The sequence below is a fragment of the Leucopleurus acutus genome (genome assembly GCF_964270905.1).
Source record: "Leucopleurus acutus genome assembly, chromosome: 8".
In the NCBI taxonomy this organism is placed as follows: Eukaryota; Metazoa; Chordata; class Mammalia; order Artiodactyla; family Delphinidae; genus Leucopleurus; species Leucopleurus acutus.
In genome coordinates this window covers 22,885,197-22,907,404 of record NC_139151.1, presented here as the reverse complement: position 1 = coordinate 22,907,404, position 22,208 = coordinate 22,885,197, and the positions used below count along the sequence as shown (strand labels likewise).

General features: G+C 41.1%; 1 protein-coding gene across 3 annotated transcripts in view; it reads left to right on the top strand.

Moving 5' to 3' along the window:
* The window catches only part of ZC3H12C (zinc finger CCCH-type containing 12C), a 69,810-nt gene extending 53,901 nt beyond the window's left edge, over positions 1 to 15,909 (top strand). For all 3 annotated transcript variants that reach the window (XM_082845163.1, XM_082845162.1, XM_082845164.1), the window contains exons 4-6: positions 5,143 to 5,377; positions 7,894 to 8,000; positions 8,637 to 15,909. In XM_082845163.1, the coding sequence (XP_082701289.1) occupies positions 5,143 to 5,377; positions 7,894 to 8,000; positions 8,637 to 10,033 (1,739 nt within the window). In that variant the 3' untranslated portion in view covers positions 10,034 to 15,909. The remainder of the gene's footprint in view (positions 1 to 5,142; positions 5,378 to 7,893; positions 8,001 to 8,636) is intronic.
* Positions 15,910 to 22,208: the final 6,299 nt, after the last annotated feature.

The window sequence follows — 22,208 nt, the reverse complement described above, 5'->3', positions numbered from 1 at the left end:
TGGACAGCTACATGTAAAAGAATGAAATTAGAACACTCCCTAACACCATACACAAAAATAAACTCAAAATGGATTAAAGACCTAAATGTAAGGCCAGAAACTATCAAACTCTTAGAGGAAAACATAGGCAGAACACTCTTTGACATAAATCGCAGCAAGATCTTTTTTGACCCATCTCCAACAGTAATGAGAGTAAAAACAAAAATAAACAAATGGGACCTAATTAAACTTAAATGCTTTTGCACAGCAAAGGAAACCATAAACAAGACAAAAAGACAACCCTCAGAATGGGAGAAAATATTTTCAAACAAAGCAACTGACAAAGCATTAATCTCCAAAATATACAAACAGCTGATGCAGCTCAATATCAAAAAAGCAAACAACCCAATCAAAAAATGGGCAGAAGACCTAAATAGACATTTCTCCAAAGAAGACATACAGATGGCCAGCAAACACATGAAAAGATGCTCAACATCACTAATTATTAGAGAAATGCAAATCAAAACTACAATGAGATATCACCTCACACCAGTCAGAATGGCCATCATCACAAAATCTACAAACAATAAATGCTGGAGAGGGTGTGGAGAAAAGGGAACCCTCTTGCAGTGTTGGTGGAAGTGTACATTGATGCAGCCACTATGGAGAACAGTATGGAGGTTCCTTAGAAAACTAAAAATAGAGCTACCATATGACCCAGCGATCCCACTACTGGGCATATACCCTGAGAAGACCATAATTCAAAGAGAGATATGTACCACAGTGTTCATTGCAGCACTATTTACAATAGCCAGGACATAGAAACAACCTAAATGTTCATCAACAGAGGAATGGATAAAGATGTGGCACATATATACAATGGAATATTACTCAGCCATAAAAAGGAACGCAATTGGATCATTTGGAGAGGCGGGGATGGACCTAGAGACTGTTATACAGAGTGAAGTAAGTCAGAAAGAGAAAAGCAAATATATATTAACGCATATATGTGGAATCTGAGACCAATGGTATAGACGATCTTATTTACAAAGCAGAAATAGAGACACAGACATAGAGAACAAACATATGGATACCAAGGGGGAAGTGGGGGGGTGGGATGAATTAGGAGATTGGGATTGACATATATACACTATGATACTATGTATAAAATAGATAACTAATGAGAACTCTACTCAGTGCTCTGTGGTGACCTAAATGGGAGGAAATCAAAAAAAGAGGGGATATATGTATATGTATAGCTGATTCACTTTGCTGTACAGTAGAAACTAACACAACCTTGTAAAGCAACTATACTCCAATAAAAATAAAAATAAAAACAAATGGAGTGACCACCCACCATGTACCCCAAGGGAAGATTATTTTATTTTTATCTATAATTATTAAATTTTATTAAATTAGAATAAGAATCCATAGACAAGTTATGGTGGAACTCAGAGCCATGGAATCAGACCCTAGCCTGTATAAACTGTTGCGTGGGAGGGGTGGGCATAATTCAGTTGGCCGTACCAAGACATTGGATAACTCTTTGGAAAAAATATACATATTTAGATCCTTATCTTACACCATATAACGCAGATGGTTGAAGAATTAATTGTCAAAAATCTCCATTAGAGATTATAAATAGTCTTTGAGTGGCTGGGGAAGACCTTTCTAAAATTAAAATTTTTAGAAGAAATTATGAAAAGAAAGATAGATTTAATTGGATCAAACTTCTGTATTTTGGGACGTTCTCTTAACAATGAGAAAATTTTTTTATTTGCTTAAGAAAAAGTACAACAAATAAACAAAGAATCCATGTCCTGAACATATAAAGAGCTCCTACACACTGATAAAACAGTATATAATTGGTAACGTAGTAGGAATAGACAGTTCACGGAAGAATGCAAGTGCCAGATAAGACGAAAAAGTGTTCAACCTCATTAGTAATTAAAGAAATGAAAAAAAAATGAAAAAAAAAGAAATGAATATTTTAAAAACTGTTATTTTTTTACCCATCAAATTAGCAGAGATTTAAAAACTGATAATACTCAGTGCCCGGAGGGAGTTACTCCTATACTGATGTGGAAACGTAGATCATTACAACCTTTCAGGAAAAGTTTGATCTTAAAGTGTAAATACTTGGATCTACTAGTTCCCCTTCTAGGAATAATTCCGCAGAAAATAAACAGAGGTACAGGCAAAGATTTTAGACCACAAATACATCCAGTACAATATTAGTTAGAAAAAAAAATGGAAAAAAAACATACATTCATTAGAAGAATGGCTCAATAAATAAGTATATATCTATATGATAGAATATGTAGTATTAGAATATTTAGGCAGAATATTTAATGATCTCAGGAGGTGCTATCTTACGTAAAAGGCAGCCTTTGTTATTGTGTGTGTGTGTGTGTGCACATATACATACATACATACATATATACACATGTGTATAGAAGGAAAAAAATACACAGAAAATGATTAGAAGGAAATATGCCAAAATATTAACAGTAATTGCCTCTGGGTCATGTCCTTATGAACTCTTATTTTCTCCCTACTTCTTACTTTTTCTTACTTTCCCAATTTTTTACAGGAAACTACAATACGTTAATAATCAGGGAAAAGATAAACTGAAAAAGGAAAAACAATGTTTAAACATGTAAATGAAAGCTTCTTGAGTGTGAAAGGAATATGAGATCAAGAAGGGAAAATGGTACTACTCAGTGTGAGATGTGGCTGAGTTTAATTTTTAAAATACCAGCACGCCAGGTCTCTGGAACTCATCAGTATGCAGTTTACTTTGTAAAATGTGTACCACTGTAATCAGAGGTTGTTAGGTGTTTTCTCCCCCAGGTAATAATTCTTTTGACTAAAACCCTCAACCAGATAATGCCTGGTAAATTGAATAGTCCAGTCTGCTTTCACCATACCAAAAAAGAAACTTGATAAGAAATATTTTAAAGTTCTCAGTATAGATTCAAACTAGCACGTTAGCCAGGCTTCCATTGATTGAATAAATATTTAACAAGCAAGCACGAGGCTATGTATCAGGTACTGTGCTAGGAACTAGAGATTCAGTTAACTTACCAGCTAGACTGACTTCATATTTATTTAGGTTAGGACTATTTATCCCAATTAATTATCACTAATTTTCTTCCTAATTAGTGTCCTTTTAACCTCCTTAGCTGGTAAAGAAATGCAAATTAAGCAAGATGGTGATGACTATTAGGCCACCACCTCACTCCTCCAGTCGCCTCCAGGATCCAGGCATATCCTATACAAGTAAACACAAATAAAGGGCCACGGATTATGCATGAACATGGACAGTGAATAAACTGGAAGCCCTCAAAATATACATCTTTAAGTAGCTTACATATTCCTTTCACAGACATTTATTGAGGATCTACTGATGTGCTAATATGTCCTTGTGCTGAGTGCTGATGGGCACACAGATAAATGAGCCACCTGCCCTCAAAGTGTTTGTTAGGGGGCACACAAAATAACTATAATATGGCAAATCCTGTGGCTGAGACTGGGCTTTTGATTTTGTATTGGTTTTCTGTGATTTTCAAAAGATTTTCAAAAGAGATCAATAATTACATGCATCTATTAGGCAAAATCAAGTTGAAGGACACAGTGTTTATTGAGAGCTTGCCCGGCACTCTACTAGGTGCTTTTACATGTGATAACTCATTGACTCCTCATGGCCTACAGTCTGCATTTGAGGACATGACAGAGCAGGTTCAATAAGACCACGATTGCCAGATAGAGAAAGTGGCAGAACCTGAGATTTATCCACGAGTTGCTGACTTTGACATTCATATTTCTTCCACTTCTACTCTGCTGCTTTTCTAAACCAAAGTTCTGGTCTTAATGAACTCATTTGTCTGGAACGTCATGAAGTCTGTATGCCAAGCTGACCCATGTCACTCTTCCTTCCCCCTCCCCCAGCACCCTGCTCATACTTCTCTTGTGGCAATCACAGCCCCTGCTCTCCCAGTTTACAGGCTCGTCCGGCCCAATAACTTGAGGCTTCCTTGAGGAAAAGTGTTCTTCATCTTGAGGGCCATTGACACTTAGACAGCACATACCATAGAGTAGGCATGTAGTGATCATCTGCTGAAAAGAGAGATTTTTTTTTTAAATTAGTAACTCCAGTTGATAAGCATTGAGGAGAAGTGAGCCTTTGTTTTAAAAAATTCATGACATCTGTCAGCTTATACCCGGCACTCTGTGCCAGAATTTACAGGGGTGGGAAGTCAGGGAGTGGAAAAGCAAAAGTAGGAAGGAAGGCATGGTGAGGAGAGAATTTTATCATTAATCAAAATATAAGTTCTGGCACCTTTTTTAAAAAAAAAACCACTAACAAGTCAGTAGAATTAGAAAGTACTGAAAGAGTGTGCCCACCAAAGAGAAAATGGGCATTCCCCTACCTGTCCATATTTAATCAATGTCTGTTTTCCCCATATAATCACTTCTAATTTCTTATTCACTCAGTCCAGCCCCACAAGACTGCTGGCCTTTGTTAGCACCTGCTTCACAGGAAAGGACACAGAATGCAGAATAGCCATGTCCAGAACAACAGTTCTGACCTCACTGCCTGCTTCCTTTTTGAACCTTCTGCATCTTAAGACTCTTCCCTTTGCTACCTCCACCTCTTCTACTTTTCAAACTCTCCCACCATCACATCCACTAGTTAGAAAACGAGCACTACAAAATAAACAAATTTGGGGGAAAGAATCTGTTGCTCACACCTGAACCCAACACACCTGCTTCATTAGGATGGCATAGTGCTAGGGATGTGTGAGAAGTTGGTTCACAGTGTAGAGCTGGGGGCTCCAGCTATCAAGCAAAAGCTTTATGTAAGGAAAATCAGAATTTGCTCAGTCATGTTCAGGTTTTATGCTTTTAAAGTTTTAAACTTTTCATGTTTTTCAGGTTCACTTTTTTGGCTATTTTTTAAACCTTTTTTATTGAAAATCCTGAAGAAAAACTATTACTGGGAGTTACAAATTTGCTACATCTACAAACTGTAAATCATAATCCCTAATTAAGTGGTTACAGGTATCCAGTTCATGTTATAAACACTCACTTTGTATGAAGGTTGCGAGATGTGTTTTGTATGTACTTATTACTGAAATTCTACCCTGATTATTCCTGCAGATCAAGAAGTTCTACGCAAATTAGAGAAGGAGAAAATCCTGGTGTTCACACCGTCCCGGAGAGTGCAGGGGAGGCGAGTGGTGTGCTATGATGACAGGTTCATCGTGAAGCTGGCGTTTGAGTCGGATGGTATAATTGTATCCAATGATAACTACAGGGATTTGGCAAATGAGAAACCAGAATGGAAAAAGTTCATAGATGAGCGACTATTAATGTATTCATTTGTCAATGACAAGTAAGTAAAACCACTTACTTACAGTAACACTGCTTCCCTGAAAATATAACTATCCCTGGGCAGCTGCTACAGAAGCTACAGAAGCCCTCTCTCTTTGCCACTGACCAGACCTAAGACAGTTTCTTCCAACCACTGATGTCCCCACTAATCCTCAGTGAGAGTAAGAAAACGGCAGAGTCCTGCCTCGGGACGCCCTGTGTGAGTCGCAGGCTGCCCTTCCCCATAAGTGACTAGCAGAGCAGGTCTTCTGCGGCTGAGTGACTGGGAGTAACTGACACAGGGAGACTGGCCATCTTCAGAGGATGCAGATGTAGAACATACTGACCGCTAGAACCCTGCCTTTTGAAATTGACTTAGAGCATTGAGAACTTACTTCAATATACGATTTTGAAATACATGATTTTTAAAAATATAAAGCAATATAAGACTAGTCACGATTAAGTTGATGAATGGACAGGTGACATGAATAAGATTGTCTCCTGAGAAATAAGTACCCAAGGATCAGTGCACCCACACAGTTCAAACCCATGTTTTCCAAGGGTCAACTGTATTTACAAATATGTGGGAAAGGCTCACCTGTTGATCATCAAAAATGCAAACTAAATCTACAAAGAGTATATTTTTTCACCCATTTAATTCATAAAATTAAAAAACTTTTTTGCATATGCCTTATGCCGATGCAGGGGACACGGGTTCTGCCCCGGTCCAGGAAGATCCCACATGCCGCCGCGGAGCGGCTGGGCCTGTGAGCCATGGCCACTGAGCCTGCGCGTCCGGAGCCTGTTCTCCACAACGGGAGAGGTCACAACAGTGAGAGGCCCGCATACCACAAAAAAAAAAAAAAAAAAAATACCCTCTCAAACCAATAATCTCATTTCTTAGAGTATATAATGAGGAAAAAAGGAAGCCCAAATATGTTCATTTCTGTATATTTATAATTGCAAGACTTCAAAGGCAACTAAAGGTACTATAGAGAAAACAATTAAATTGCAATACATCTCCTAGTGGAATATTATTCAGCTATTCAGAATTATGATTATGAAAGCTGTAAAGAAACATGGAAAAATATTTATGTTAAAAAGACAAAGCATAAAATTACATCTGTGTTTGTAAAGTGATATGTACATACAGGAAAATGACTAAAATGCAACACGTAACTGGAAAATAATTGTGTTAAGATTGTAGGATTGAGTGATTTTGTCTTCTATTTTTAAACTTTTCGTGTTGCCATATTGCTTTTATAATAATCTTAAACATCATAGTTGCTAAGTGTTATTACTCAGGCATGTTGACACTCCCTTAAGAGTTCAAACATTATTCACATTTTATGGGTAAACACTTGGTTTATTTCATGTTCAAACAGTGACATAACTAGTAGTCAAACTGCAATCATAACCTTGTTACAGTATTCATGCCATGAATTCTTGCTTCCATTGGACAATCAATCCAAAATAATAAGTTTATTTCCTTAAGATTTTTTTCTATCTCAGCTGAGAAGTACCTTATTATAGGGGGCAGAGAATGAATGTGGAATTAGACAAATTGAATCTCGACTAGGCCATGTGAACAGAGATAAAAATACTCAATTCATCTAAGCCTAGATTAGAAAAGTGTATTCACCTGTAACGTGGAACTAACACTTCAAGGGAATATTGTGAGGATGAGATGTAGTGACATGTGCAGGGTGTCCAACATGTACTAGGTGTTTGGGTAGTTTCAGTCTTCCCGTTCCTCTCTCCCACCTCTCCCTTCTGTCCCTCAGCTGCTCCTCCTGGCGCCCACCTGCCTCATATTGCTTCACAAGATTAATGTTCATAAAACTTCTCCTAAAATGTCATTGTAGTCATTTTCTAAAGTCCTTACAAAATTCCAAGACTAAGAAAAGGAAGAATTAATTAGAACATGGTAGGCTCAAAACTTACTTGAATTAAAACAAATACAGGTTCAGCTTGAAACATTTTAATTTTGTTTTCATTAAGAAAAGAAAACTTCCTGTACTGTTTTTTTATCCTATAAATGTTTTATTATCTTTTTTAATTTATTCATTTATTTTTGGCTGTGTTGGGTCTTCGTTGCTGCATGCAGGCTTTCTCTAGTTGCGGCGAGCGGGGGCTACTCTTCATTGTGGTGCGCAGGCTTCTCACTGCGGCGGCTTCTCTTGTTACAGAGCATGGGCTTTAGGCACGCAGGCTTCAGCAGTTGTGGCACACAGGCTCAGTAGTTTTGGCTCACAGGCTCTAGAGCACAGGCTCAGTAGTTGTGGCGCATGGGCTTAGTTGCTCCGCGGCATGTGGGATCTTCCCGGACCAGGGCTCAAACCCGTGTGCCCTGCATTGACAGGCGGATTCTTATCCACTGTGCCACAAGGGAAGTCCCTATCCTATAAATGTTGAATCAAAATACTTGGATTAAAATTTCAAAAAAATACCTTGGCGTGAATAATCTTTATACTCTGTCTTTAGAATTAAATTGTCAGCCTCCTACTTAGGTATAATTTTGTATTATATCCATGACAGGTTCATGCCCCCAGATGACCCTCTTGGCAGACATGGCCCAAGCCTGGATAATTTTCTGAGGAAGAAACCTATTGTTCCTGAACACAAAAAGCAACCTTGTCCATATGGTAACTTTCTTTATGAGTATTTAATACATGCCTTTAGAACACAATATATTGTTAAACTTTTGCTGTTAAAAATAAATTTTGGATGGCATATAGTATGTGGTTCTTTTGAATGTAATTAAATTTAAGAAAAAGTCTGTGAAAAAATTATTATTTTTACCTAGCTGGGTTCAACGCATATGCATTTCCCTGAATTAAAACATGGTTTTGGTTAACTCTACATGAAGTAAGTTTTCAGGTAGATAAAAATTTGGAGTTCTTTCATCTAGCTACACATCAGATTAGCTTGGTTTTGTCACATCACGGCAGTACATTATGTTCTGCAAAACAGAATGTCCCACTGATTGCAGAGTCATAGTGGAAGAGAAGAGGCAGGTAGGAACTAAGGACACGGGGTATTAACCAAAACTCTGGAGGTGATTGTTACTCATTCAGCCAACTTTCTAATTGCTCTTGATAGTGCCGACGGGGGAAGACTGAAAGGCGGCATTTCTCAGAAACAAGTAGCGGAGTAGCAGTGAGCACAGCTCTCATTTCTGCCCTTGTTTCTTCTTCACGTTAAAAGAGCAGTGCCACACTGGGTGTCCAGGGTCTGATGGAATGAATGGCCCTTTGCCTAACTGATTTTACTCTTCACAGGAAAGAAGTGTACCTATGGACACAAGTGCAAATATTATCATCCAGAAAGGGGCAGTCAGCCTCAGCGGTCAGTGGCTGATGAACTGCGTGCCATGTCTAGAAACACAGCAGCCAAAACTGCAAATGAAGGAGGACTGGTGAAAAGCAACAGTGTCCCCTGCAGCACTAAAGCCGACAGCACTTCCGATGTTAAGCGAGGTGCTCCAAAGAGGCAATCGGATCCAAGCATAAGGACTCAAGTCTACCAAGACCTAGAGGAAAAGCTTCCCACCAAAAACAAACTGGAAACCAGGTCTGTACCTTCCTTAGTTAGTATACCGGCTACTTCTACCGCAAAACCCCAAAGCACTACATCTTTAAGCAATGGCCTTCCATCTGGAGTTCATTTCCCACCTCAGGATCAAAGACCACAGGGACAATATCCTCCAATGTTGATGGCAACCAAAAATCATGGAACGCCAATGCCTTATGAACAGTATCCAAAATGTGACTCGCCTGTCGACATTGGATATTATTCCATGTTGAATGCATATTCAAATCTGAGTATCTCAGGCCCACGAAGTCCTGAAAGGCGTTTCTCCTTAGACACAGACTATAGGATAAGCTCTGTCGCCTCTGACTGCAGCAGTGAAGGGAGCATGAGCTGCGGGAGCAGTGACTCGTATGTGGGGTACAGTGACCGCTCCTACGTCAGTTCTCCTGACCCACAGCTGGAGGAGAATCTGAAGTGTCAACACATGCACCCTCACAGCCGCCTTAATTCTCAGCCCTTCCTGCAGAATTTTCACGACCCCTTAACCAGAGTGCAGAGTTACAGTCACGAAGAACCAAAGTACCATCACAAACCTCCCCTCCCACACCTGGCCGTGCACCTGCAGCACGCCGCCGTGGGGGCCCGGTCCAGCTATCCTGGCGATTACCCGTCTCCTCCGAGTTCAGCGCACTCGAAGGCACCACACCTGGGGCGGTCCTTGGTGGCCACGAGAATAGACAGCATTTCTGACTCTCGGCTGTATGACAGTTCTCCTTCCAGACAAAGAAAGCCTTACACCCGCCAGGAAGGGCTGGGAAGCTGGGATAGGCAGAGCTACGGGATCGATGTGTACGGCTACCGGCAGACTTATTCTTTGCCTGACACCTCCACGCAGCCGTGTTACGAGCAGTTCACCTTCCAGAGCCTCCCTGAGCAGCCGGAGCCCACCTGGCGCATCCCGTACTGCGGAGTGCCGCAAGACCCCCCCAGGTACCAAGACAGCCGAGAAAAGATTTATATCAACTTGTGCAACATCTTCCCACCTGACCTTGTGAGAATTGTCATGAAAAGGAACCCTCACATGACAGACGCCCAGCAGCTGGCTGCAGCCATTTTAGTGGAGAAATCACAGCTGGGTTATTGAAAGATGATGCATCTTTGTGGTGTTTAGTAGTTTTTTGTTCAGCTCAAATGCTGAGGGAGGTTTGCTACAATAGCACATGTGATCTCCTTCTCAGCAAGGAGGTTATATAGTATCCATTTATGTGAAATACTGTATCATGGAATCTGTATGTATAGCCCCACATAGTGGAAGTATCACGGGATTGCTTTACATTCAAACTTTTTTTTAATATTTCCTTTTTAAAGCTATATCCTTGGCTGGAGATTTTTCCAGTTTGATTTATTAGATGTATCTGTGATCTTTGATATTAATCTTTGGTGCATCAGGGGTTTATATGCAGCACTTTTTATCCTTGTTTCATGTTTTATTAACTTGGTGTTTGTCTATCAATTGCAAGCAATTACAATACCTTTAGAATGTTGAACATTTGACTAGACCTAGCAAACTATTTTTTCAAGCCAAGCATAATTGGAATCTTTTACAGCTTTTTAAGTTATTTTTATTTGGGGAAAGTGGGCTTCTTTGTGCTATAATCATTATTTATAGAAACAAAGATATACTACAGCACTGACTTTATATTTTAAACAAAATGAAAGTTACCAGTTTATGTTGAAATGGGTAACAGTATATATTAGAATGATTTACAGTATGGCACTTTTCGTTGTTTTATTTTCGTTTGGATTTTCTGTGTTAAGTAATTTGTTAATTTAATATGGTTGATTTAAAGGAAAGCAGATGCAATCAATGGAAAAAAATGTTTCCTTTTTTTTTTTTATAAAAAAGGCAAAAGCCATCAACTGTTACAGTTTAGAGCTTTGTTATCCAGCTATGATGTGCTTCTGGACAGTAGAAATGGAATTGAATTCCTAGACTTCCATTAACCTGTATTTTTTTAATGTGTTTGTCTTTTTGTTTTGGGGCACAATACTGGATAAAATAACCCTTTTGCAGTACTTGCCTGTTTTTAACGAATCTAATTATTCTCAATGCAACTTTTATATTTAATATACCCTTTAGCTTTCCTGCTATTTATCAAGGCTGGCCTGAGGTGGTTTTATGTGTTGAGGATATGCAACATTTATTGATACTGCACTATAGAAATGGTGATGCAGGAGTTGTAAATGGTAACTTAAAATTTTTGTAAAATACTGTATATTTTCCATTTTCCTGAAGGTAGTTTTTGGGGGGGGCCTGTTATATTATTAAGGCCAGATTCTTGCCACAAATAGTGTAGTTTTAGATACAGACTAAAGTCTGTTCTCGTATTAGTAAGGGATATTTCTGGTTTCAAAGTCATGGGTTTTGCTGAGCGTGGATTCGTTTCTGTCGCTGGTTAGAAGAGAGATGATGCAATCAGTGGCAGACAATTGTGTGACTGACACGACTTCACCGCTGCCTCCAGTTTTTGAATTTTACTTAGTGTAACAGACGCATTCCGATCTGTTTCTGGAGTGTGCCTAGATGCCCTGGTTATCCTTATTATTCTACCTGCTACAGTTTGAAGTAAAGCCCTGAAAAACCAGAAAGTACCTTTTACTGTTGATACAAATTGTATCTTTTTAACTATAAGAACTATTTTGATTTGTAGATCTAGTTAAAACACAGATGTGTAACTATGATTAGACTTTTGGGCAACATTTTATCCCTTATTTAAATACAAATTTTTAAAGTAAAATTGAGGTCTAGAATAGGGTAGAAAATAAAAACAATTTAGGTAAATAAAAGTGTCTGTCTTAGTTTTATATATTAAAATATATTAAATGAATTTATTGGCATTTTCTTTCTCCTAAAACTTATCTAGCGTGAACTTAACTTAAAATAAAGGTAAAATGCTGCCTGAAAATAACGTCCAAGCACCTTTGACTAGGACAACATTTTCACTACTCGTGTGACACTGTGTGTCGCATGAAGTAGGATTTGGGTTACAGTAAATGCTTCTAAAAGGCATTGTGCATATTGACATATCCAATAATCTGAACCATGTTCAGCAAACCTAATTCAGGAAAGTGGGGTTCACAGTCGCTGCTGCCGCCTGCTAGGTGAGGTGCCCCTCGCTGCGCCCGCAGAGGATACGGGCACGGCCGCATGCACCCACCGAGGCGTCCTCTGAGCGACCTGCTCACTTGTGAAATCGTTCTCCTGATTTTGTCGGTCACTCTCTGTAACAAGTTTAATGTAGATGCTAACCCAGTGCCAAAAGTAGAGTTACAAACGTGGAGTACTTTTCATCTCAGTCTTATTCTAAGCTTGCTTTTTTTTTAGTATGAAATCATTTTTAAATTGTACAAGTAGGTTTTGCTTCCATTTTCTTAATTTTTGCATTTGAATTATTTGAAGATTCTGCCAAATTTTATGAAATTTCTTTAAATGAGGTCTTCGGTGAAATGTGTAACACACCCTTTAATTTGACCTCCTAATGTCTGTAGCTAAGTAGCTCTCATTGCTTTCCGGATTTTAGACAATGAAAAAACAGTGGGGCTTGCCGCCACGTGGCCTGACGTGAATAGCTCTGAATAGTCACGCTGAAATCCTGCAGTGTAGTTGACTGTGAGTTAAGAAATAGTTTTCTTATGTCAACAGGAAATTTGTCCCACCCCACCCGCGCTTTTTTTTTGAAGCACCGATGTTGCTTTCAGAGCTTAAGAATGAGATATTTGGCTGACTTTAGATGCAGCAATTTCTTAATTATCTAAAGCAATAAGTAAAAGGATCCATCATTAATTAAATTCAGAGCTGATCCCAAAACTTCATTTTAGCCAAAACTTTCACCTTAATCGTATCTTCAGACTTGCTAACAAATAACCGGAGAGAGGTATGTTAGTAAGTAGTAGAACTGCCAGAAGTGGTCAACTGATAGAAGAGGAGGATTCAGATTGGAATATTCTGCCCCTGAATAATTGACAGTTGACTGTTTTACACAGTAACTAGCCGGTTTGTTGTCTCTGTGTCTTAGTACAGAGGGAGTAGTACCCAACTGGCCAAATTCTGGCCCTTAGTATTTCCTCCTTTCTTGCATGTGACATCTAAGTTTTCAATCTCCTTTTTGTGATCACTGTATCCTCATAGAGTTTGTCATTGACCTAAACATTTGAAAGAAATGCACACCAGTATAAAATATTTGATACTGGTAGAAACTTGAACTTTGTGTTTTTATGAAAATTCATTTATGAGAATATGTAATATAACTAAAAAGAGTGTTTTTATATATATATACATACATGCATACATATTTGTTAAGAAGTATTAAAAATGGGAGAATGTTACGCTTTTGATGGCTAAGTTTTCCTTAATTAAACTGTTTCTTTGAGTTATGGACAACCAAGTCTGGAGTCTGGATGACCAATGATAAGATTTAGAACCACTTGAATGGAAAGCAACTCTTTACTGGCTTTATTCCTGGTATTTTTAAAGAATTATTTTGATAATTTTAATAGAATGTGTAATTTTAAAACACACAAAAAAAACTTAAAGTAGTATTGCTTATACAGATAATTATTTAACATGTCTTTTATGGACGTATCTATATGTATATAGACAGTAATATATTTATAAAACAAATATACTCTATGTTGTAGTCATTAGTTTGTAATAGGTGGGAAGATGGCCCTGGATATGTTTGTGTGTGTTTTGAAAACTCTTGAGCTGTTTTTCCCCTGACTTAATGGCATATACCCTAAGGGATATTTGGTTTTTATTATTCTTTTTGCTATTCAGCTTCCTTATTCAAGATAAAATAAGATGTACAGTTTCCCGGCCATTCTGTTAGATGTGGCTCATCCATTTTATTATCCTCCAACTCCTGGAAAATTCCTGAGTGACCTGGAATCAAACAGGTTATGGCCAGAGAGATCAGTTCTGTTCCAAATACGTTAAACATGGGAACTCAGCTGGGATGTTGAGCTTCTTTGGTATACACCAACAAATAAAATGAAGTATAAAATACATGAACTACACACGTGCATTTGAAGAAGAGAAAGCAGAGTGTTCATAAAAGTAGAGAAACGTATGCGTTATTTTAGATTGCTCTGGGAAACCCCCTAGGGCAAGGGTTGACAAACTTTTTCTGTAAAGGATGGGATAGTAAATAATCCAGGGCTTTGGGAATCATGTGGTCTCTATAAACCACTCACCTCTGCCCTTACGGTGTAAAAGCAGCCACAGAAAATATATAAGTGAATGAGTGTGGCTGTATGCCAATGAAACTTTATTTTACAGAAAGGGGCAGCAGGCCCGATTTGGCCTGTGGGCCATAGTTTGCTGATTCCTGCCCTAGAGGGAGAAAAACAGGCATGTTAAGCAGTAAATCCTGATATATGTTAAGGTAAGAAATAATAATTATATTTTAGTTGGCATTCAAAGAAAATCCGTTATTGATGGCCTTCAAAAGATTTGTGAGACAGTCACATATGAAAGCATCTTAATCCACTTATGTTTTTTGCCTGGTCACACCCATTATTTATTAGAGATATTTCTTGTGTTTAACCACCCAAAAAAAGCATTGTGTAAAAAGATGTTGTAATAATTATTGGAGTTTTTTCATGACCTTTCTATTTCTACTGATAAATGGGAATCCTTACCTGCCTTTTGTTTTTTTAAGGGCCTAATGGACCAAAAATTCTGTTGTGTTTTGAAAATTAGCATATAATTAGCCATAAAATATTGTAAAGACTGCATTTATCAGTTACATTTTTCTGCTAGTTTTTGATTTCTAAAAAATGACAGATCAAAAATGGTTTTAAAGTAGATCAATATATTGTAAGTTTACATACTGTAACTTTATTCTGTAAAATTAAAAATTGTGACTAGTGTAATTGTGAGTGCACTTGCTGTATTGTGACTCTCTTTATAGGAAACAAAGTGTATCCCTGCTTTCTCTGTCCAAACCTTTAGTATAGATTTTTTTAAGACACTTTAGGACTGTCCTTGGTGAATGATATTCTTAACATTATCCTGTGTGATTTTTAAATTCATTGGAGTACACACCACTGAGCATGTTCATTCACAGTGCTTCATAAATTGTGTTAACATCGTAATGTCATTTCCACCGGAACAGTAAAGTTTTGAACATTGCCATCCACTTAAGTAATTATACTTTCTTTTAGGATTGGAATATAACTCTAGCTTTTAACAGGTGTTTACTGTTTTAAATGGTTAATTTTTTTTCTTTAATGCCTTCTGTTCACCTGCTTTCTGCTTCCGTTATAATAACACTTTCGTGTGTTGGAAGCAGCTTTTTCCCTAAGGTCTTTAGTCTTTAAAGGATTTTAAAACAATTTAAGGTTTTGACCACTTGACAATTGGGCAGTAAAAAAAAAAAAAAAAAAAAAAAAAAAAAAAAGTCTGTGCATGTTTCAATTCAATTTTATAGAATGTGTAAAATTTTTTAAACCATGTGCCCAATTTGCCAATTTTCTGTCCAGATATTTCAGGTGAATAACAAATTATTCATTAAAGCTTTTGACCCCTTTCTTGAAGGAGCTTGTGCCTCAAGGGAAAAAGACATTGAAGAGCAATGTTTGTTTTTATAAAGAATATGTTTTAGATTTCCTAAAGTTTTTGGAAATTATAAACGTCCCAGCTAATACACACATGCACACTTCCACAGAGATGTGGACACGGCATTGCCAGTGAACCCAGTTACTGCTTTTATCTTTTCCTTCTAGGTTTTCTCCTCCCAAACCAGAGTTGTTTGCTGAGCGTACAAGTTCCAATTTGATCCTTCAAACTTTTCTTATAAGAAAATAAGACAAAGAATATGTTTAGAGCAACCGTCTGATAAACTGATGTGATTCTATTTATTCTATGCCTGTTCTGTGTGTTTGTGTAATGGGATTTTTACAACTCCAAAAAGCGGTATTTTAGACCTACTGGAAATCCGAATAAAAACAGCTATGTGATTCTGCCACTGAGAAAAAACATTAAAAAATTCACTTTTCTTATGGTGGTTTGTTTTTGTTTCATGAAAAACTGGACATGCAGCAGCACAGACACCACATAAGTAAAAGCGTCCTTCCCTAGTCCCACGGCCGGCCTCCCTGCATTCAGTGGCTAGTGACACAGGCGTCCTCTGGAGGACAAGCACACATTCAGTATCAATGGTTGTGTTAGAACCGTAATTAATTCATATGAAAATCGAAATTAATGCCAAAGACAACTAGTCCTACCTTACGGTTCTAATCATTTCCATCAGTGAGTCTTTGTTGTATAGATCTTTCTAGTTTCTGCATCTCTCCTTGCATGAATCAAGTTTAGTATCTTACTAATGCTGCCCCCAATAGGTTCACTTCGTTTCTTTTGTGACCTCCTAGGAATTTTCCATTTCAGATATGGTCACAATTCTGAAATGATCTCACGATCTGCATGCTTTAACATACTCATGTCCTGTGTCAGTGTATAAGAAACCATTTTATTTCAGATAACAGATCTCTTTCCCCCGATGCTTTTCAGACTTTTGCTTTTCTTACTATTTTTTTTCCTAAAGTTGCTATTTGCCATGGTCGGGTATTCTCTTTTTTCCCACTTAAACTGTTTAACTGGGGTCTTATGCATCTAGGTAACTTATTTCCGCTTTGTCAGCAGATTTGATTATTGATGTTCAGCTGTGGTTGGCAGGGAACTCAGGAGATCCACAAGAAGTATTAGGTGGGAGAATCTGAGCTCAGAATATCAGAGAATATGAGATTAGGCTACAGTGCTGACTAGAGCTAATAGTTTATTTCTCCCCCACCTAGTAAGTACCTTTGTCTAAAGAGGAAGGATTCATACACATTGATGAATCAAGTAACGTTTGGGAAGAGGAGACTGTAAAAAGCAACTGCAATGGTGAATTTATTCAAAACAAAACAAAATGCCTCTAGTTGGGCCTCTCATTAGTTGAAGTATGTACTTTATAGCATTTATGCCCTCAGTCTTTGATGCTGTTTTTGAGTTAATGATGTTCATTTGGTGTTTTAAGGCTTTTATAAGGATTTTTTTTAGTCTTTCAACAGTTTAAAGGTTTTCTTTTAAGATCTTTAAAGGAACCTTTTAAAAAAATGTATTTCTCTCTACATGCAACCATCAACCTGGGCATTAAGAATACAGCCTCTGGAGGCTTGATCCCACTGCACATATCCTACAGGCAGAGACAGGCAAGTTACGGAGGTAATAATGGCCCAAACCCTAGGTTTGTTAAGACTAAATGAGTCAACCCTGTGAACGGGTAGATCCATAGTGTGCATTTAATAAATTACAGCCATTGTTAGGTGAATGCGAGGTGCTTATACATAGTCGTTTTCAGATGTTTTCACGAGAGCCTTCCTATCTATACGTTATGTTGCAGAGGAGTTGGATTTTAGCCATCAGTGTAATATATATTCCATGCCCACAGGCCTTTCAGGAGTGACATTTTAAAGAGTTCTTGGCACCCAATGTCCTTGCTACCCCTGTTGTTAGGCCCTTCTTGGCTTAAGCGTATAATATCTTAATGGGGAAATAAATGGAATAACTAACAAAAATAACAATGATAAGACAGAAGTCAACCTTTCCAGAAGCTCACAGTTCACTGTGGGCTGCATGACTGACCCCCCTCTGAGCTCCAGTTTTGCTCCTGAAGATGACACTCGGCAGACCTGTGTGCACCCCTCTCCCCTGACCTGAGTGGAAGGGGATGTTGGTCCCTCACTATCAGAATCTGCAAAGCCAGTCTGGACAGAGAAGCCGGTGCTCTGTGGTCTCAGGTGGATGATGCACATTTCCAGGGAGGTGTCAGATGAAATTGGGTGATTGTTTTCAACTTATTTCCTCCTGGTTTATAACTAACTGCTGCTCTTAAAGTTGGAGAGATAGGGCTGGTGGGGAGACCACTCACATGTGAAGGTTTTAGATTAACTATGGATAAGTTAAACTAAAATCCCATGAAATAGGCATGATCCCTATTTTAGAAATGAGAAGACTGACTTTAAAGCACTTGCTCAAAGGCAAATGCCTCTCTGCATGCTTCCAAAATCCTTTTTTCTTTTTACTCTGCTGGAAGACAGTAATAGGAATGGGCCCATGATCATCCTTGGTGTGTATTTTATTAGAATTTGGGTCTGAGGAATGATCACCAGTGGCACTGTAGCTGCACATTCTTAAACATGCTGACTTACCTGGGGGCAGGGCAAGACCCGGAAAACTGAACTAGAACTTTTGCTCCTCTGCTTCACTAGACACCCCCGACCCCGCCCACCTTCCACGCTCGTTCGTGTAGCTTAATGACAAAGATGGCTCTTGCGTGGGAAGGAAGTTTACCCAGACAGCTGCTTGTCCGGAGGTCTGTGAGGACAGCCCTGGCCCAGGACCCAAGCTAGCTGCCAGGCTCAGCGCACAGACCTGCAGCCTCTCCAATGAGCAAGACTAATGGGTTCTGTGGTGGAAGGAAGCTGTTTTACAGTCTGGACCCCTGTCTTCACTCCTCGGTGCTCTTTGCAGGCCTCGAGAGTAAAAGGCAGTACATTCATTTCTAATGTTTCCAGTCGTGCACAGAGCCCTTCGCGGGTGTCTTTTGAGAAGCCCCATTTAGCTTTCAGACTCCTGACAATGCCCTCTGCACACACAGCACCTTTTATGTGAGGCAGCTGCCATTTGCATTTCCCATGCTTTCTATTTGCACAAATTCAGCATGAGATTAGAAACAGAAAAGTTTAATTAGGTGGTTGAACAAATTCCCTCCCCAGGTCCCCAGGAGAGCCAGATGAGGGACAGAATACTGAAAGAAGGGGAAATAAAATATTGCTATGCACTTCCGGTCCGCCCGACCCCTGGCCTCCCGCGCTCTGGTCCCGAGGCCGGAGCGGCTAGGCTCAAGAGCACAGGGCGCCCTCCACCCTCGGGCCGCTGGCACCAGACACTGGAGTCCCGGGCACAGGCTTTGTCACCACCTCAGCCTTCAAAGCTCTCCGCTCCCCCTCCACTCTCCAAAGATGTAATTATCATTCATTTCAATAATTGTTTCAAATACGCATATGAAAAGAGTAAGGGAGATGGCAAATACAATTTTGTAAGTACATGAAATGCCATTCAATAAACTCCAGAGATTTATTGGTTTGCTTTGTCTGTTACCAAATTAACGAGAGCATGACAAAGCACCTTGCACAGTTGTGAAGGCAGCACACGTTACAATGCTGCAAATTATAAAGCAGGTGAGGCAGGAGATAGATGGGCTCCAGGTTAGACGTTTACAACTGGCCTTCTATTTACATTTCATGGGGCAGGAAAAGTGGGCTTCAGGCCGGACACTTAGAATTAGCCCCCTGCTTGCATTTCCTGACACAGGAGGTAGGTGGGCTCCAGGTCAGACATTTAAAATCAGCCTCCTGTTTGCTCTCTTGAGATAGAAGCAAGGACAGAGACAGGGTAAATAGCCAAGCTTTGTCTCTGGTAGACACCTTAAGATAACAGTCATGGCGAGAATAAAGAGGGGCAAAACCTTGTTTGAGTAAAGGATCAAAGGATCTCCGCTTCCCCCCTCCTTGGTGCAAGGGAGACACTACACATGCGCAGAAAGACTCCTTGGGGGTCAGGGAACAACTCCAGGCCGTGGTGACTCTTGCCTCTCTCAGACGCCTACACATCGGAATCCATCTTGGCTGAGCGGTGCGTGCGCACCTAAGGGGAGGGTCCTGAGACAAATGGGGGCGGGGGGCGGGGGGCGGTGGCTCGCGGACAAAGCAAGATGACTGGCCAGAAGGGAGACGAAGGCCCGAGAAAATGCCCCCTTATAAAGGACTTAAACTTCCCAAAGGAGCCATTCTCTCTGAGTTCACCCGTGTCTTTCCGCATGTACTCTGCTTTTCCAATAAACTTTTACTTTTCTCTTTACCTTCTGCCTTCTCGCCTGAATTCATTCTTGACAAGGCAGGCAAGAACTAGAGATCCAGGCCCTAGCTGCTGGCCCCTGTGGTCTAGTTGTTAGGACTCCTGGTCCTGGAACTAAGCTCTTGCTTCCAGCTACCGCTCACTGTTACTTGCTGCAAGCTGCCGCTTACTGCTGCTTGAGTCTGAAATCACAGGGAGAGGGGTGGAGAAAAATGCACTTCCTAGTCCAAGCTCAACTTCATGGATTATGTGGAGCTCGGGCAGGCGGGGAGCTGTGGGAGGGGCGAGAGAGGGCCTGGAGGAGGCCACTGGCCCAAGGGGCAGCGTGGGTGATAGGGCCACCAGTCCCAGGTTCTTACGGGCCCTGGAGCAGAGCTCTTGCCTTCACACGCCCTGCCCTCTCTTCCTGCTTCTGAGTCACCCAGAAAGGTGAGCATCCTCAGCTCTGCCCCCTCACCCTCCCCAGCCAGAGTTTGCCTGGGGACTGAGATCACCAGGTGGCCGTGGGCCTGGGGAAAGAAGAAAGAAGAGGATGGCGACTGGCTCTGAAAGATCCCCCCACCATCCCTCGAACAATTTAATATACAGAATTCTGATGCCACTTCCCAGATTGGGAGTGGGAAATGCCAGGTGGTTAAAGGGAAGGTGCAGGGAACCTTTGAATCTAGCCACAGGCTCTAGTTCTGTCGTTAAAATATATGTGCATTCAAGGATCGAGCAACCCAGCTCTAGCGGCCCGAGCAGAAGTTAGAGGGCAGTCGCCACAGCCCGCTTGCTCAGGTCCTGGGGAGCCCTGTGGGTGTGGTTCCAAAGTTGCGGCCCATCTTGCAGGTCTGTGTGTTCACTTAAACAGGTAGCAGTGTCATCAGACTGCCTTGCTGAGCCTCCTTTGCTGAATGGGAGGCACAAGACAATTTCCCCTGCTCTGCCTGGGGTCAAAGTGCACCACCTCCCCAGCTACCACCGGTAAGCTCTGTCCACACGGCCCTCCCCTCCGAGAGACCCAACATTTTGGAGGCTAACTGTACGGTCCCAGGGGAAATGAAATGGTTTTGAGACACATTGGGTCTTTTGGGTTGTAAAGCAAAAACTTGTAGTTCGCAGTAATACTGTGCCTAGGGCCTGGGGCAAAGCAGAGACGCTAACAGCACAGAGAGCTGGGTGGAGGGAACCAGCGAGAGGGAATGGTGAGAGTCCAGCCACTCTGGCCTGGGGAACAGCGGAGCTAAGTCCTGCGCGGGAAGGTGCGGGGAGGGTAGGCGTGGGCAGAGCAGCAGCTTTGGAAACACACAGACCTGGCTGCCAACCTAGTGCCCCGTTGCCACACTTACAACCCTGAGCAGGTCCTTAATCTCGAGGCAGCTCAGCTACTTCCTCTATTAAAAAGGGGGATCTTTTTACCCACCTTCCAGAGGTGTCAGTATAATCAAATAAGAACTAGAACCTGGAACATAATAGTGGCTGAAAGATGTGAATTCCCTTTCCAGCCAGAGCCCTGAGCCTGGCCCCAGCCTCCCTCTGCCTCCCCCACCACCCCCAAAAGCTTGCAGGGCACACACAGCAGCTCTGCAAGGCCTCCATGCCACCCTTTCCAGATCTCACTTCATCACCTCCTGCCCAGCCTCCCCACTGTGCTGGCTCAGCCTCTAGTAACCCTGCTTCCCTGGTCGGCCTCTCTATGCGGCCCCCCTCAGATCCACCCCCTCCCTGTAGCCAGACCAGAGTTAACCAGCACTTTAGAAGCCCTTGAAGCCCCACACCCGACACGCACACACTTCCTGTGTGACGCAGCCAGAACTCCTTACAATATTCAGAGCCCCCCGTCACAGTGATATCCAGTGCACCTCTGTCCCCCAACACCCGCCATGACCACTGACCCTGCAAAGTATGTACTACAAGTGCTTTCATTCCTCTGGGCTGTGTCCTGCAGGCTCCTCCACCTGGACAACCTCCCAGCAGACGGGAAAGCTTCACAAAGAAAGCAGCCTTGCACCTGGGTCCCAGAGGTCGACTGCTTTGGGGAAGCAGAAAATATAAAAGTCAGAAGAAACTGACCGGGCGGGGAGACGTGACAGAGCAACTTCCGAGGACAGAAACAGAGAGGTTCAGAGCGGCCGAAGGACTGAGTTCATGGAGAGGAGAACGGGAGGCCAGCTTGTAGACACTCAGGGTGGGGGCCTTTAAACTGAGAATGGCGAGTGGGGGGCGCGAGCCTGGTGGGATGCCGGATGCACACGCGTGGGCACAGCTTTCTTGTGGTGCTTTCCACTGACCGCCTCCTGCCGGGGCCACACACCCTAATCAGGTCATGCCTGGCTCCTGAAGCCATTCGTGTTTGAGGTCCCCGCAAACAGGCAAT